We start from the raw sequence: 16613 nt of genomic DNA on the forward strand, positions 1-16613 counted from the left end.
AGTCCAGGTCACCTGTATAGACTTGAGGACCTGGAAGCCATTATCTTGATTGAGGGTAGCATTGTCAATGAAGAGCATGGAGATCTTGTTGAAATCTTTGATTTCGATGGAGACGAAGACAGGGTTGCTCAGACCTTCGGCTTCTAGGTAGATGTTCTCCTGGCTGTCAGTCCTCAGTAGGTCTGGAGTTATGATGGTGAATCTTCAAGAAAACGTGAACCAAGTGAAAATTGAAATTTTCATCTTCTCTTTGTTCATCTGTTTTTTTTCCCTTTCTCTCTGGATTTTACTTTTAAAGTCGGCAGAGCACTTAACACAAAAGTATGTAGGCCTATCTGTATTTAAAAAAGAAAAGTTAGCCTACTGATAACTGGTTGATTCGAAAGCAAAAAATATATATACAAAACAAACTTTTTTTTAAAACACATTCATTACTAAAAAACATTATTTTTTTTCCATAAACTAATTGAAAAAGCATTCAGAAAGTGTTGGTACTTCAAAATCCCTAATATCGAAAAAAAACAAAAAACAATTTAAGCTGCGTCATGAGAAATGTAATTAACAGTACCTTGGTGTGGTTTGAAGAGTTTGAGCTGTGGAGACCAGCCTGTGAAAAAAGTATTTCAGGCATAACTGTGTTGCACAGCAAAAGAAAAAAAGATAATCCATCCATCCATCCATCCATCCATCTATACTGCTAAAAGAAATAAAGAAACACCTAGGGGTGTGACGATAACCGCATCACCATGGTGGTGACCTCATCATCACCGCAAAGTTTTTTTTTTTTTTAAAGTTCTGAATGTGGTGCGTGATTGGAACTATAAAAAACACATTAATCTTTGCTGATAATTTACATTTTCTGCTAGTCCTGTGTTAAGACTTCAAGGGTTTCTGGGGGAAACCTTTTATTGCTGTTCGCTTCAATGAGTTATATCGCTAGAGGAGACACGCCCACTTGGGAAACCTGGCTAACAGTGGCGGAGCGCTACGCCATCTTGGGGAGGTCGTCTGTGCCCTCGTGACAATGCTTTCTATAGCCTTTGGTGGCATCTACTGTAAGTAGCAGTCAATGACATTACCTTTATGATGTAGATTTGTGTCCAGTTTCAGTGTGAGACAAGTCAGTAAAGCAGAGAATCAAACAGAATAAAAGATGGTGACAACTCCAAATCCAAGTTATCAACATAAGATATGAAACGGAGCAGCAGAGGGAAGGTGGTCTTCCTTGCCCAAGTGTAACACCTTAACGGCCAGAATTGAAATGGGCAGTACGGCTGGTCCACATATGATCAGTAAAGCACGGCTGCATATGTAGCTATGGTAGCTGGGGACTTTGGAATATACGAGTGTCAAAAAAGCTATCTTTGCAAAGCATGCAATTAGTGAAGATGTCTACAGGCAGTGCTTTAGAAAACCAGTTGTTCATCCCAAAGAGTTTTATAATAGACTAAAGGACTTTTATAAGAAATGGATTCAACCATCAAAGAGAAACCAGGAAAAACTGGGGAGATCTTCATCCTAAAACAGTTTTACCACTGTCTTTCACTTGAATTTAGGGTGTGGGTGTGGGTGTAGGTGCAGGAGCGCAAAACTATGTCTGCAAAAGAAACAGCTTTTCCTGTGGAGAATTTCTATCAGCCCAAAGAGGCCCCAAAAGCTTCTGATTATTATTTTTTGGACATATTTATTCTATAATTACTTTTTTCCATGTAGGTTTTCAACGCTTCTTTGGTTTAAAACATTTTTTTTTTAATTAAGAATTTATGAATTTCCTGTTCAAAAAAATGAGACAGCGGCAGGTGAGGCACCGCTCCAGTCACCTCTGCCTACCCTGCACCCAGACTGCACTGCACACACTGGCTGGAGCTCCAGCTGACGCATGCGCTTTTCTGTTTTGGTCTTTTTCTCGTCATAAAAGATGCTTTATTTTTAATTACTTCATTTTTTTTTTTCTTGCCAAATGTCTGATTATATTGGTACTATTTAGTCTTTTCATTCTGATTAAAATTATGCATTAGAAATACACTAGGTGAGGCACCTAGTACACGTGCCTCAAGGCAGAGTGTGCTGGTGATCCCAGATTATGTTACACCATGGCTACAGAATAACAGAATTAGTGGTAGCAAGTCAAGTGCAGCTGTTCAGTTATTCTTTAATATTGTTCAGTATCATTTTCTAAATGGTGGATTTCTTGTCTAAACTCAGGAATTTGTGGAGACACGTCACAGGCAGTGATTTTCCTTGAGACAGAGAGACTTTTAAAACTGAAGAAAGAAAAGGAACATTTCTACCAACAGGTTATCCGTGTGTTTCTTCAGAAGGGGCTTCATTTAGAAGTAAAAATAAGTCAATAAATACCAATTTAGGTGTTTTTTGTTTTTAAATGTTACAGTTTGGTTGTGTGGCAGATAGAGGTTTTTTTTCTTAGAGACACAATTCTTTGCTACAAAGTTGATCCAGATGATCAGTTAAGGAATGTGGTTCCACAACAGATGTGTGAACATGTTGAACTTGGGCCACAGGATTTCAATCCTTGATTTTTGGAAGGTTAATGATCAGTCTAATTTTGATGCATATCCCCTTCCACAGCTGGATGATCATCTCATCACAGCCCTTGATCTTATAAGGGGGATTGTCTGGTGCTGCTAAACTGCTTTTAGAACCCCCTTAAGGGCTATGGCAATTTACTACATTGCCATTTGGACTCCATGGAGCACCTGCTACTTTCCAGCGCTTCTAGGGTAAAGTGTTGAAAGGTATGGCCACCTTTTCTGCTGCATACCTTGATGATGTTATTTTTAGCGCATCATGGCAAGAACATCTAACTCACTTGGCAAAAACGCTGGAGAAAATCAAGGAGGCAGGATTTACCATCAACCCAGGGAAATGTGGTGTGGCCAAATCTGAAACCCAGTAATTGGGTTATGTGCTTGGAGGAGGGGCGATTAAGCCTGTGATGGACAAACAATCAGACAGAGAGAGACCAACCACCAGAAGACAAGTAAAACCATTCTTGGGCTTGTTGGGTGGGCATCGCCGTTTCAACCGCAATCTGTTAGCGAGGACAACACCTCTGTCGGATTTAACCAGTTTATAGGATCAGCTGTTGTCGCCCGACAACAATAAAAATGCGTCAGGAGAGTGCTGTTATTATTATTATTTTTTTTTTTTAGCAGAGCAACGGTATCAAGATAGTTTTCCTGCCAGGGGATCAATACCATTCAAAAATTCTACCATAGTGTAATAAATGAGGCTCAAAGCACATGCTCACTCAGTTGAATCAATGTTTAAGACTCGATGTATGTGCCTGTGACCCTGTGACGTATTATTGACAGTTTCTTAACAGTGGAAATTTCGTATTCAAGACAAGCAAGAGTCATATTCAAATCAGACATGTCAAAGGTAAAACTAAATGTTGTATTTATATTTTTACAAAGTTGTGAAAAAATGATTAATTTGTGCTCAACTTAATCTTTAATCATTTGTTTCCTATTGACAGATTCCTTACCCTATACTCTGGCATCAACAAGGTATTTCTGCCTACAGAACTACCACTCACTGGAAAATTCTCTTTTTCAGACCATTCTCTGTAAACTCTAGAGATGGTTGTGGGTGAAAATCCCAGTAGACATTTGCGTTAATGAGCAGTTGGACAAGTGCATTCAATTAAGTGGCCAGTCAGTATGTATTGAAACATACTGGGATGGAATAAAAGCTTTCCGAAGATGAACAACTATATTTTCATAAAGTTTGACAATGGGTAAACCAACATAAAACCTTAATTTGTAAATGTTTACAGCATAGCACGTTCTGTACACATGGATCTAGTTTTGGTTACTTACGTGTGCCGTTCCCAGTATTTTTCCACTGGTACAAATCTAAAGAAAAACCCCCACAAATTACTGAATGAAGCTGTCCAAGACTCAAGGTTGAACCATCTCAGATCCACACATACCTGTCACGCCAGGATTGTCTGTGAAGAATAAAGCCTGTTTACCTGACAAATCTAGGATTTCCTGTGATGTAAAGTTTGCAGAATCTGAGGAAGTAAGGCTGCTTACCTCCGGTTGCCTCTGCGGTCCTGCTGTCCATTTGAGATCCACAAAAGCCAAAGAAATAAAAAGGTCTGTAGCGTCCACTTAACCATGTTTACTCTCTGGTTTCTAAGTGGACTGTGGCCACAAGACAGATGGTTTGGATAGATGAGACAAAATCCCCAACATGTTACCTCACCAACTACCCTGAAGGGGCGGGGCTATCTGTGATCAATATCCCAAAAACAAACACCAAGCTTTTGGCCAGTGGATGAAAATTTAGAGAGAACTTCCCCATTACTGACAGTATTTCAACAAAGGACTAAGTCTTTCTGGCAAGAGGGTTCAAATACTTCTTTTCTTCAATGAAATGTCAAAAGATTTCTAGTTCTTCTTCTTGATTTTCTATCTTTCACTGTTTAAACGAACCTACTATTAGTATGACAGCCTGACAATTTCTTTTAAAGACAATCTACAAAATCTGTAAGGGATCAAATACTTATTTCCCCCACGGTTACTCTAGTCTAAAGTGAAGCACTATACTTTAGGAGAAAAATTGCAAAGGATAAAAAAAGACATAAAGGTAAACCCGTTTTTCACAACCTGCTGAGCAATTATTACTTAAATGAGTTTATTTAGCCTTTGAGTGATGCTGCTCTATCAGATCAAACAAACAAGTTCATCATTCAGCTGTAAATAATACAAAAATGTTTTCCCCTTACTTTTTTTTCTAGACATTTAGACAAGTTCCACTTGTCTTTTTTTCTTTTAATTTTTGTACACCTCTTATATCAGCCTCCTCTAAAACTGTGCAGTAAAAATAATATATGCTGGAACCAGTCCGCTGTAAATAGCCAGGCATTTTCATGGGAAAACACTCAAGTTTTCAATCTAGATTACATATGTAGAACAGAATCATTTTAAGTGGTTTCAGACAAAAACACTGAAAATATTAAAAAAAAGGGTTATAAAGATTTGCCAGAGCTTGAAATAATTTAGATTTATTGTTCTACAACAGTTGTTTTTGTGTTCAGTCCATGTTCCGTCTGCGGGTAAACAGACTGTCTGCCCCTTCTCATTCTCCACCCTCTGAACCAGAGTCACTGTAATCTGCCACTAAGGACACGAAGGTTGTAGACGGCTCATCCTGTTGCTCCTTCTTCGCACACTCCTCTGCGTTATTCAGTTTTTTGTCTTTGACACATTCTTTCACCTCACTCGAAGCTTCTCCGTTAGCCCCGCCCTGCACCGTACAGGTGGATTCCTTGATCCTTGTCCCGAGGAGCTTCTCCTCACTGGGAGAAACCACCTCTAGTTTGGACTTTTTAGGGGTGATGGTGGCACAGAGCTCAGCCTTTAATCCAGATCCTGCTGTGCGCCTGCCGAGAACGGGGCTGTGTGAGGAGCCCAGAGCTTTGGCCACAGCTGCTTCTTTCCCTTGATGGCCCAGCTTTTGGAGCAGACTACCTGCAGCTCCCCCTGCTGGTGCTGATGGGGATTTAAACCATGAACGGGAGGCAATCTCTTTCCTCTTGCTGTGTTGTTTCTCCTCATAAGCTGGACAACGACAAAAAAGAAAAGAAAAGGAAATTAAAGTTTAAAAAGGTTTTAGCTTTAATTACACAAAGGTGTTCATAAAGTTTGCACTACTAAACTGTTACATGTTTTAGTTACACGTTACATATTATTCTTAAGGGACAATATGTCCATGTCAAAGCTTTAGTTTGGTCATGCTTACACTCAGGTGCCTGTAATTTGAGCAAAGCAGCAATTTTCTTGTCCTCCTCTTTCTCTGGCAGCAGTGGTATGGAGAGGTTGGTTCTCAACTGTACGGCGTTGTCCTTCTCTTCTTCCTCAGCCATCATTTTTTTCTCTTGCTGCAAAACCAATCAGAATGAATGAGAAGAAAAATGTAAGAAGTTCACGAACAAGTTCGTATAAAAAACAAAAAACAAAAGATCCGGTCCAATGAAAATCGTCATTTTTGTGGCATTTTTAATGATGATTGAGGACATTTATATATAAAAAAGAAATAAAAGAAGCTTAATATTGCATTTCTGGGTCTTTCTTTATATAAATCCTTGTGAATCAGGAGCAGAAGGGGGGGGGTCAGGGTTCCTCTGCAACAGTGATCCCACCCACAACTCAAAGGGGAATTTCTAATGAACTACTGCTGCTCTGCAGAAACTGTGTCCAGAAAAAGATACAGGTTTTTCATTTTGGCTTAAAATAGCATAATCATAAATAAAAGTAGTGCTGTCATGTGATTACTTTTTTGTGGAATTAATTCATTATGACCTGTAATTATTAATTATTTTATTTTTACTCGCAATTATTTTTAACTTAATGTTGCTGCAAAAAGCCTCATTTTAAGATATATTCATTTAAAACCATGACGTTGTGGTACAGTAAAACATCAAATTACAACTTAAAAAAACTATTAATATCGTAGTATCTGTTGACATTTTTTCTTGCACCGTTTTTTTAAACTTCCCTGGCTTTATTCTGACAGTTACTGTTTTGTTATGACTAAAAGTTACATATTGTGTTTTATGAATGTGTTTTAAATCTTCTGTTCGTGACCTGATTATTTTCTACGTGTTTTTGGAGCCCTCTAGCGGGCGCACCAGGTGTTGTAGTTCAACGCCTTAATTTGAATAAACTTTATTAAGTGCACATGTCAAGACAGAACACATATGCTAGCATGTACTTAGTTGTGTCATTTGAAATATTTTGCTGCATATATCTCAAGTCAGAGGTTGCATTGCCAGACCGTGGTGAAATTTTCATTTTGTGACTTGATTTAGGTGAAAGAAATACGTTTATCAGTCAACTATTTTTGAGTTTTGTACAGTTATGATGCAATGCTACACATATATACATAAGTTATTGATCATTTGCTTTCAGTTTCATCCTTTTAAAAATATCATTAAATCTGCAAACGAAATTCTAGGGTCTCCATAGCTGTGATATGAGAAAGGTGTTCAAGAGCTCCTGCATTGCACATGCATTAAACAACAGTTATTTTTAAATTTCAACACAAAGAAAATTTGTCAAAAAGGTTCAATCTAATTTGATTTTGTGAAGTGTGATCCAACTATAGCAATTACTACTAAAAGGATCCAATAAGAAAACAGTAACTTTGAAAATTTGTTGACAATTATAGAACATTGTCAATATTTCTTCACTCAGCCTTTTAATTTTTTATGAAACATTATAAAAATAATAAAGAAAACATATTGTAATCTGTCTAAGTATTCTTTCATGTGCAAAAGATTTTTTTGGAGTTGATTTTCACAGAGTACATTAGAGCCGTTTTGCCTTAAGTAGCCACAATTTGATTAACTAGTGGCTTTATAAGCAGCTTGCAGGCAATAGCAACAACGCTCCATGGGGTTTTCTTCTTACTCTAAACTTCTTGCGGAGGGTGCTGTTGAGCTGAAAGTCATCCTTCCAGCCGGACTGATAGTCCTGGATCTCGGTCAGGGAGGGCAGAGCTTTAGTGAGCTTTTCTTTATCTTTGCCACCGTGGTCCAGCTTGAACATTGCATCCGTCTCCAGTTTCTCCTTCTCCTCCCGTTCTGTTCCAATGAGTGGGCAAAAGTCAGAGGGTTAGAAAGCAAAACAAAGACTCAACTAAATTGAAATCTAGAAAGTAATATCAACAAAACAAATGATCATGGCTTTGCTCTTGATGTTCTTGGATAACCCACTCTTGATTATTTTCTATTTGATTTTGACTAGGGCTGCACGATATGAGGAAAACTCCCGATATGCGATATTAGTAATCAATATTGCGATGACGATATAACTTGCGATACATGAACAAATAGCAAGAAAACAAAAACATTATTTCCATTTCACTGCAACAGTTTAATTTAAACAAGAGTAAACATACCTTAAATTATATTCCATAAAAGGGCTTCATCCCTGATTCGTTAAATAATTCAAGCTGCCTTATGACTGTCTTTAAAGCACATTTAAAGTAACAATTTACGGCGATTTTCACCATCTTTAGAGATATGCTTATTGCACAGCTTGATATCGCGATAACAATAAATTTTATGATTTATTGTGCAGGTCAAATTTTAACCATCAAAAATGATCAGAAAATGAAAAAAGGGGGTACAAGGTGTTTACCAGTGGTAAGGATCTGCTCATTTTCAGCCATGTCCCAGCGTTCCTCCTTCCTGCATGCCCCGCTTACTATAAGATAGTCACATGTTGCTGGATCTGTCTGCATCTCGATGTAGTTTACACAAAGGTGGCACTTCATCCTAAACCTGTGAAAAGTAAAGAAAAAAAGATCTTGAAGACACAGTCATAAAAAAAATGAAAAGAACCGATAAAAGACTGTCAATTTTGTTAAATTATCAATGCTTACAAAACTGAAAGATTAAGTATTATAACTAATTGGAAAAAAAGCTGAAGAAAAGACTGTTTAAGAGCTTTTGAAAATGTAATGGATTACAAAAATGGATTTCCCATATTCTCCTGAATGCAAGTGGTGCAAAAAGTGCAAATTTGTCCTTAGTGGAGGACATTCTAAACCTGAATATCTCCCAACCACTGCATACAAATGAAATAACTCCTTTGGTATTCACAGAGGACATTTGGAGCTTCTCAATAATGGGGGGGGGGGGGGGTTCTGGGAATTGTAGTTTTTGGTGGATTTAAAAAAAATGCTACTGGACACATTTTTTCCTCTGGTAGTTAAGAAGAAATAAGGAAAAGACTCAGGCCTTGAAAAGATTTCTTATAGCAAACCTCCCATTAAAATCAAACTCTTCCGTCTCTTTTTAATTGCAGAAGCCTACAATTTCACATCAACAGTAGCCAGAGCCTGCTGTGGGTCCAGTAATGACATTTTAGAATTTTCTGAAACCTATTTTAAGTTCTTGCAGTCTCAGAGTGAACTTGCTGGAATGACCAGACCTGGGCATGCTGGGAGTCATTTTGAAAGCCCCTCCTTCGTAGGACATTTTGTTGACAGTCGAACAGATGACTTCAAAATCTTTTGAGATGTTTCCAAATCCTTTAGCAGCCCCATAGGCTAATCTTTTTTTTTTTCACTGCTTCCACCATTTTGTTTACTTCAACACTCAGAGGAACAGTAATCAAAATGTCTGAGATTTAAAAAATAAAGTGCTGAGTAATGGCGTACTGTACACGAGCACCTGTGTGAGATTTGAGCTATTTTGAGTGGAACTAGATGTTAGTGTTGTGATGAACCAGAAGCTTTGCTTGATACGCGGCGACTGATTCTCAAATGTTTCACATGCGCAAATAATAAAGTAGCAGACACTGTGGATTGATTTAGTGTATTTAGAAAAGAACAGTTTTATGACGGTGGTGTCATTATATTTTGTCTTATTTATCCATCACACCTTAAAAGTCGGCCACAGCTAAAGTTAGCATCCACATTGACGTCTTCATCCTCATCACGGGGTGTAGGTTTAAACCAGCCGCAAACATTTTACAGAGAATGAAGATTCAATCAAGTTAAGTTGCCGACCTGCTGAAGACATTCTGATCTGAGGAAACTTGCAAAGGGATCTGATATAGTGAGGCAGCTGTTAAGAAATGTTAGCATAGACGCTGTTCCTGTGTTAACATTAAATACACTATGGATCAGGATTTATGTAAAAACAAAAGGTAAAATATCCTTTTGCTCTAAAAAGAAATGATCTGGGACTGGGTTGAGTTCTTAATGTTATAATGGTATTCTATGGAAAAAAAAAAACGTGTAGTGTTGCTTTCATTGAATTTTTAAGCTAAAATATATATTAAATGCCAACCTCCGCCCCGTTCGGACCGGTCCGTGAAAATATTGTCTGATATTAAACTGGTCGACCGGACCTCTGCCCTTGAGTCCCGCCTCAATAGTTGAGAATATTTCAGTGCTTCATGAGTGAGGATGTTCAGACAGTTTTCTTGGTTGTGATATAATTTTTGTTGAACTACATTTCCAGAAGATCTAGGAAAGTACTTTTTCGGTTCTAGTTGTTTATATATGCTACTTTAATATAAACATAATGTTAAAATTAAGATGAAATATGTATTTACAAAAATGTTGCAAAATAAACAAGCATTCTTGAGTGGTTTTCACTTGACTGTCTGCTTACTTTGAAATAGGTTTTCGGTAAATTCTTGAAAATGTTCAACTGAGCTTGAAATTAATACATCTTGGCAGTAAACTAGAGAATATTTTTTTGAATACTTGCTTCCTAAATATAAGTTGTCTGCAAAACTTAGATTTTTTTATTTTCTAGTTTGTTTATTATACACATTGAAAATGACTTTGGTGACTGGACTTTACCTGTAGATTGGCGTGGTGTAGTAGGTCCCCACTTTTTTCTTTTCAGCATTGTAACGAACGCCTGTTCAAACAGAAGATACCTTTAAGGATATAAATATAGTGTGACGTTTGATCAATATCTGTTTTTTTCAACTTACCCATGCCAATGTGATTCTTGCAACCATCACACCAGATGTTGTAGGGCATCTCAAACCTAAATTTAAAAAGATAGTCAGTTATTTTAAAACTGCACACAACTGCAAGCTGTCACAAATATTTAATAACTGCCTGACCTGAATTTCTATTTTTTTGCTGTTGTAGCTGGAATTCAAACTTTTCCATTTCTTTTCTGCTCCAGGGTAGTCTGTCTATGGACCACTTCCTACATTGTCCCATAGGTCTAAACCAATCAAAGAAAACAACCAATACATGTCTATTCCCCTACCACTTACTGCATTTTCCACATTTCTGTTACTCTATAGCAGGGGTCGGCAACCCAAAATGTTGAAAGAGCCAAATTGGACGAAAAAAACAAAAAAATCTGTCTGGAGCAGCAAAATATTAAAAGCCCTATTTAAGCCTTATAATGAAGGCAACACATGCAATATGTATCTATATTAGCTATATTAGCCTACTATCAAAATGACTAAGTTGTTACAAATACATAATGAGCATTATTAACGATTAAATGTTTATTTGCCCTGCAAGGCATTCTGCGGAGAAAGATGCGTCACGTGACAGCTCTGTTGTGCAAGTTTAACTTCATTACAATATCAATGAATTATGTTTCATTACTTTGATAAAATTAAAGAAATGTAATAAAGAAATCCTATTTTTGATGTCATTTTTATTTTGAGGATTCGAAAAAAAAACAATAAAATGGAACGTGCGTGTCCCATGACAGTCAGCCTGCGCTCGAATGACAGAACAGCTTCAAGCATTTGCGGCGCCTGGAGACTTTCATTCAGCTCGTTTAGGTGGTTTGTCACAGTCATCCAACAAAAAGTGCAGCTTTTTGAGCCACAGTATTTTCCAGTTGCGGGTAGTTCAGGTCTTTGCTTTTCAGGAATGTTTTCACGTGTTCTAAACAGACGACAAAGTGACGCTAAACGTCACCCCTGGAAAGCCATCAGACTGTGTTGTGCAGCACGAGATCAAAATATTTTGTTTCAACTTCGTCAAGCAATGCACGGAACTGACGGTGGTTTGATTTACATCAGCCACCTGCCTAGCGGTCCGCTAAAAGTTAAAAAAAAAAAAAAAAAAAAAAAAAGCCCTGCTGGTAGTAACGTATGTCGCAGGCTATGACGCATATTTTTGTTGACAGAAATGTTGAAATGTAATATTGTAGTGGCGGTCATGTGCATTTTAGGTCTGTTAGCAGCAGGGGATTGTGGGATGCGGTCTCCTGATCTTATTAGGGCTCTGCATGAGCGTTTCTGTTTGCCCACGTTTCTTTTCATATGGCAGTTTTGTTGTTCCACCTTAGTTTATTCTTCCTGTTATGTTGGTTCTTTATGTTTCGCCATGAGTGTGGAAGGGAGAGGGGTTGATGACCACTGTGCAATGTTCAATGTGGTGTGTGTTCAAAGTAAATGGGCTTGATATGCCGGAAAGAAGGCTGCACTCTCAGCTTGTCTTTTTGCCTCCTTCTCTCTGAGACTGTTCAGAGTCGTGCGGTGTACGGGACACAGACAGTTTTTCAGCGCAATCAGTTGATTGACAGCTGAACTTTTTTGACAACTTGGCTCCCGTTCTGCCCGCAGTAGGGACGTACTTGCCGGGCGTTACAATATTTTTCCTACTCAGTCTTACAGCATTGGAAAACGTTAAGAATGTTTGTGTCTTGTTTTTCCTCCTACAGAAACCATATTAAAACTAAATATATATTTCTATCCCCCATCTTTTTACATTTTTTCAAACATTTTTGAAAATGCTCCAGGGAGCCACTAGGGCAGCGCTAAAGAGCCGCATGCGGCTCCTGATCCGCGGGTACCCCGCTCTATAATGTGTCCTTGAGAAGTGCTTCCCAATATGATAATTAAGTTACAAACGCATTGACGTTTAATATTATATTTAGAAAAATACCAGTAATGACAGTTGTGTCTTTTTGTTTTGCTTCTTTTTATCTGTCACATCTTGAAGTTGGATCAATTTAGCATCCAGCTGTCAGCCTCCAATTTGGTGTTTAAGGGAAAATCGAAATCCCATTTTATTGGGTCGTAATCCAAATCTAAGTTTGTACAGAGAATGAAGCTTTAATGAAATAAAGTTGCTGATTCGTGGAAACTTGTAATTTCGGTACATTTAGGAACTTTCCTAGGGCAAAGGAAAATTAGACAAGCATCTGTAAAGTAACATTAGCACAGAAAATGCTCTTCTGTGTTAAAGAGAATTACTCGATTCATCAAAATGTCTTTAAAAACATAATATGATTAATAATTTTGCCCTGAAATATAATCTTAGCCTGATTTGAGTTCTCACTGTTAAAATGTCATTCGGTGAAAACAAGAAAATATGTAATGTTGTGTTTATTGAAATTTTATGAATCAGAATCTTTAGCAAATCAAGAACTTTGTTTCATCAAATCTTTATTCTGTGTAAAATATTCATGGACAGTTTCAACATTTTTAAAAAACTAAATTTCACGTAGAAGCATATTATGAATAAATAAATAATTTGTTAAGGACAGAAAGAACCAGCATGTATAAAAGTACAACATTATTAACTTGAAATTTTTCAGAAACCGGAAACTAGAAAAAAAAACAAAATTCCAATTTTTGACTTTTTGGGACCGGACTGTGAAAATATTGTCTGATGTTAAACTGGTTTGTGGCCTAGAAAGGGTTGGGGACCACTGTCCTTGAGTGTCTTAAAATGTGTATTATATTGATCATAAAATAAATGTTGTCTTAAGAAAAAGAAGAAAAAAACAAAGATACTGACCTGATAATGAGGATGCCCTGGGACAGTTTTCTGGCCCTTTCCCGCAAAGCATGAGTTTTATGGTAGCCATTGAGAGAGCCATGCTGAAGATTGGAAGGAGAAAAAAAATGATATTTTCTTAGAATCTATAAGTTAAACTAAAATGTTCATAATACAAAAGTCAGTGTTGGTTTTAAAACCTTAGCTGGGTCAAAGTCTGGAGGGTAGTACTTATTAGTTCCTTTTCTTTCACCCTGTCACAAAAACAAAATATATAAAATAAACAAATGACATGAAGTTGAAATACCTTCTGAAATGTACAATAGTTAGTTAAAAAGGAGAAAAGCACGTCTCCGCTTACCATTGCGACACCTAAAACTTTACACTTTCTCGGAATTCAAGCCTTTGGGACACATACACAAACACAAGAGAACAGGTTAATAATTATGCTGAAATAACGTTTATTGTAAATTAACTAACGTGTTCTGCAGACACGTGTATTTAAACTTTAGAAAAATCATAGCACCACGTGTAAAATGTTTGAAATGGCAGAAATAGTAAGTAGAGCAGTTTTTGGATTACTAAAACATACTGCTAATTTAATGTTAGCAACAACTAGCTTCCTACATATGTGTGAGTATCCTGCGGACGGACGCGCTGAGATAATGCCATAAAACAAAAAAAATGAATTTATGTCGATTTAAAATGTTCAACAGTCACTGTTATTCACGCGGAAACCATGTATTCGTACTTACGAACTCTCGTTTAGTAGCTGCAATGCTAGCAACAAAATATCAGTTTTTTTTCGTGTTGATCACGTGTTTCCGTGTTTGTGAGGAAATACGTCATATCAAAGAGGATTGTGGGAAATACCGGTGACAGAAGAAACGTGCTCGTGTCCTACTTGATTTTTTTTTTAATGGAAACTAAAACAGACGTTCACAAACGTTACATTTGTTCTTTTCCTGAATGTTCAGCCGCATATAACAAGCAGTGGAAGCTCGACGCGCACTTATGTAAACACACGGGCGTCAAACCGTTTCCGTGCGAGCAAAGCGGCTGCGGTAAGAGCTTCTGCGATCGTTACCATTTAGCCCGGCACGAGCTCACGCACACCGGCGAGAAGCATTTCGTCTGCACCATTGAAGGCTGTGAGGAGGCTTTCTCTACCAGGTCGAACCTCAACAGACATGTCAGCCGCAAGCACAGCCAGGAGCGCAAGACGTATGTCTGCACATTTGACGGCTGCGGCCTGGGATTCAGGAAAAACAATCAACTGAAGCTGCACTTGTGCGAGAAGCATACTCAGCTTCCGCTTTATGCCTGCACCCATGAAGGCTGCGAGATGCGATTTGCCGTTCCCAGTAAGCTGAAGCGTCACGAGAAGGTGCACAAAGGCTATCCCTGTACGAAGGAGGACTGCACCTTCACTGGAAAGACCTGGACAGAGCTACTGAGGCACAAGAAGGAGTCCCACCAGCATGTTGTAAAGTGTGAGCACTGCTCCAAGGTGTTCCGGGACTCCTGGTTCCTGCAGAAACATCTACACGTCCACGATGAAACCAGGATTGTCTTCAAGTGCCCCAGAGACGGCTGCGACAGATCATACACCACAACCTTCAACCTTCAGAGCCACATCAGATCTTTCCATGAAGGTCTGCGCCCTTTTGCTTGTTCCCACAGTGGCTGTGGGAAGACTTTTGCCATGAGACAAAGTCTCCTCCGTCACAGAGTTGTGCACGACCCAGAGAAGAAGAAGCAGAGGAAACCTCGCCCCAAAAGATCTCTGGCTTCCAGGCTGAGTGGCTACAGTGAGGCAAAAGGCACGATCCGCAAAAAGCCAAAGCAGCCCAAATCACAGGCAGACTCTCCAAAGAGCAACCAGATGGGTTCTGTTGAGCTGGTTTCCCTCCTGCAGGATGCAGCTTTGATGTGCAGTTCTGCTGTGGATGCACAAGAACTCGCTAACCCACTGACTGCACCTTTGACAGTGTAGTGAAGAACAAGTACATGGTGGTGTCCTTCAAAAGTCTCTTTGCTCCGTTCATTTGACTTGCTGGGTTTGTGTTCATGCAACTTTATAGACTATATATGTTAATGCAAACTGAACTATGAAGAATTAACCTATTCCGTCCTCTGCCACTTGTGCAATTTATACTAAAAAAATCTATTTTGTCAATTTGGGTTAAAACAATGACAAATAAAAGAATTTCCTTTCATTATATTCCCCTGATTTATATTTTTTCTCTTGCATGACTTTGCAAAGCTCAAGAACTCAAACAAAACTAAATTAATTTTAGAATAGAAGAGTTAATTTAATAAAATTCGATTTTGATCAGAATTTTTAAATGTAGGTTTTTATTTTTTTTTAATATTGGTTCTTTATTGATCTTTAATATTATTTAGAAACAATATAAATGTGATAGATGGATAAGATGGAACACCGTTCTTAGTCTCCCAAGTGCAATTCAGGTAAAGTAGTTCTCCAGCATAGAACAAGTAAAAAAAACATGACTGTAACAACAAATTATGCAAAATGAATACAATTTGAAAATTAAATAGGTAACGAAAATTATAAGATAGGTGCCTTCCTACTGTTCAGTGTAGCCACTCTAAAGGGGAACTTTTTTGACATTTGGAATAAACGTGTGTACTTGTTTGAACGGCGGGCCTAAAGTCCAAATCACATCCACAAAACACGACATGAAAACATTCTAAAGATCACAACAATTAAAGTAAAACAAATTATAAAAAACATTACATTTAAGATATAAAAAAAATGAAACCAAATAAAAATGAATGTCCTTAAATCTAAATGAAATGTTAAAAAATGAACCAAGAGAAGAAATCAAATGCTGTTTAGCATGAAGGGATACTGGATATCATTTCATTTTCATTTGGTTTCATTATTTTGAAAATGTGTTTTGGTTTGTTTTGATTTCTGAAATCTATTATTTATTTTGCTCTTTTTATTATTGTTGTGATCTTTAATATGTTTTTGATATAGAGTGATTTGTTGGTGTGGTTTGCACTTCAGGGCCACCGTAGGTTTGTTTCCTTTGCTATTCTAAAATGCCGCCCTGAGAGCAACATAAAAATCATATTTGTGTGTTAAAATCTTGTATTTTCTGTCTAAACTGCCTTCCTTTTCCACAAGGAGTTCAAATTCTTCCGTTGGGACCAGTAATTTTGGAGCAAACTTTAACAATGTTCTTTTAATGTTTTTTACACACAGGCCCTGAACCAGCAAACAAAAGAAAATGTTAAACTTTAAAATAGACCATCCCTCTTAACAGGTTGGTTCTTAGTTCTGGACTTGGTGATTTTGTTGAATTTTAGAGCAAAGTCAAACACTG

General features: G+C 37.7%; 3 protein-coding genes across 5 annotated transcripts in view; 1 reads left to right on the forward strand and 2 right to left on the reverse strand.

Moving 5' to 3' along the window:
• c3b.1 (complement component c3b, tandem duplicate 1) overlaps positions 1–4214 on the reverse strand; it is a 42587-nt gene extending 38373 nt beyond the window's left edge. Inside the window, exons 1-5 of the mRNA XM_023959331.2 lie at positions 4062–4214; positions 3956–3973; positions 3843–3878; positions 569–607; positions 13–202 (exon numbers count right to left, since the gene is read on the reverse strand). Coding sequence (XP_023815099.1) covers positions 13–202; positions 569–607; positions 3843–3878; positions 3956–3973; positions 4062–4147 — 369 coding nt within the window. The 5' untranslated portion in view covers positions 4148–4214. The remainder of the gene's footprint in view (positions 1–12; positions 203–568; positions 608–3842; positions 3879–3955; positions 3974–4061) is intronic.
• Positions 4215–4648: 434 nt separating this feature from the next.
• On the reverse strand, positions 4649–14225 carry yju2b (YJU2 splicing factor homolog B). Of its 3 annotated transcripts, none has more exons than XM_078939936.1 (10): positions 14131–14225; positions 13619–13660; positions 13458–13511; positions 13279–13361; positions 10491–10546; positions 10354–10414; positions 8175–8317; positions 7443–7615; positions 5773–5911; positions 4649–5591 (listed from the first exon to the last, which is right to left on the reverse strand). In XM_078939936.1, the coding sequence occupies exons 2-10, from the start codon at positions 13619–13621 to the stop codon at positions 5110–5112; spliced, it is 1194 nt and encodes a 397-aa protein (XP_078796062.1). In that variant the 5' UTR covers positions 13622–13660; positions 14131–14225; the 3' UTR covers positions 4649–5109. The 3 variants fall into 3 exon arrangements, with proteins under 3 accessions (XP_078796062.1, XP_004084268.1, XP_011490693.1); XM_004084220.5 differs by having other exon boundaries at positions 14013–14142; XM_011492391.4 differs by lacking the exon at positions 14131–14225 and adding an exon at positions 13885–13999.
• LOC101169902 (transcription factor IIIA-like) lies at positions 14177–15481 on the forward strand. The gene has a single exon (XM_004084219.5). It carries the CDS (start codon positions 14177–14179, stop codon positions 15251–15253), a length of 1077 nt encoding a protein of 358 aa, XP_004084267.2. The 3' UTR covers positions 15254–15481.
• The last annotated feature ends 1132 nt before the right edge of the window (positions 15482–16613 follow it).

Source organism: Oryzias latipes, chromosome 1 (genome assembly GCF_053564925.1).
Source record: "Oryzias latipes strain Hd-rR chromosome 1, Olatipes_Hd-rR_3.1".
NCBI classification, from domain to species: Eukaryota; Metazoa; Chordata; class Actinopteri; order Beloniformes; family Adrianichthyidae; genus Oryzias; species Oryzias latipes.

What these genes read in the sequence shown, in the direction of transcription:
- LOC101169902 (XM_004084219.5), top strand. Translation starts at nt 14,177, where the DNA reads ATGGAAACTAAAACAGACGTTCACAAACGTTACATTTGTTCTTTTCCT.
- yju2b (XM_078939936.1), bottom strand. An exon ending in CAAGAATCACATTGGCATGG is followed by an intron (nt 10,415 to 10,490) that starts GTAAGTTGAAAA and finishes CTGTTTGAACAG; the next exon opens with GCGTTCGTTACAATGCTGAA. An exon ending in CCCTCCGCAAGAAGTTTAGA is followed by an intron (nt 5,912 to 7,442) that starts GTAAGAAGAAAA and finishes TTGGTTTTGCAG; the next exon opens with CAAGAGAAAAAAATGATGGC.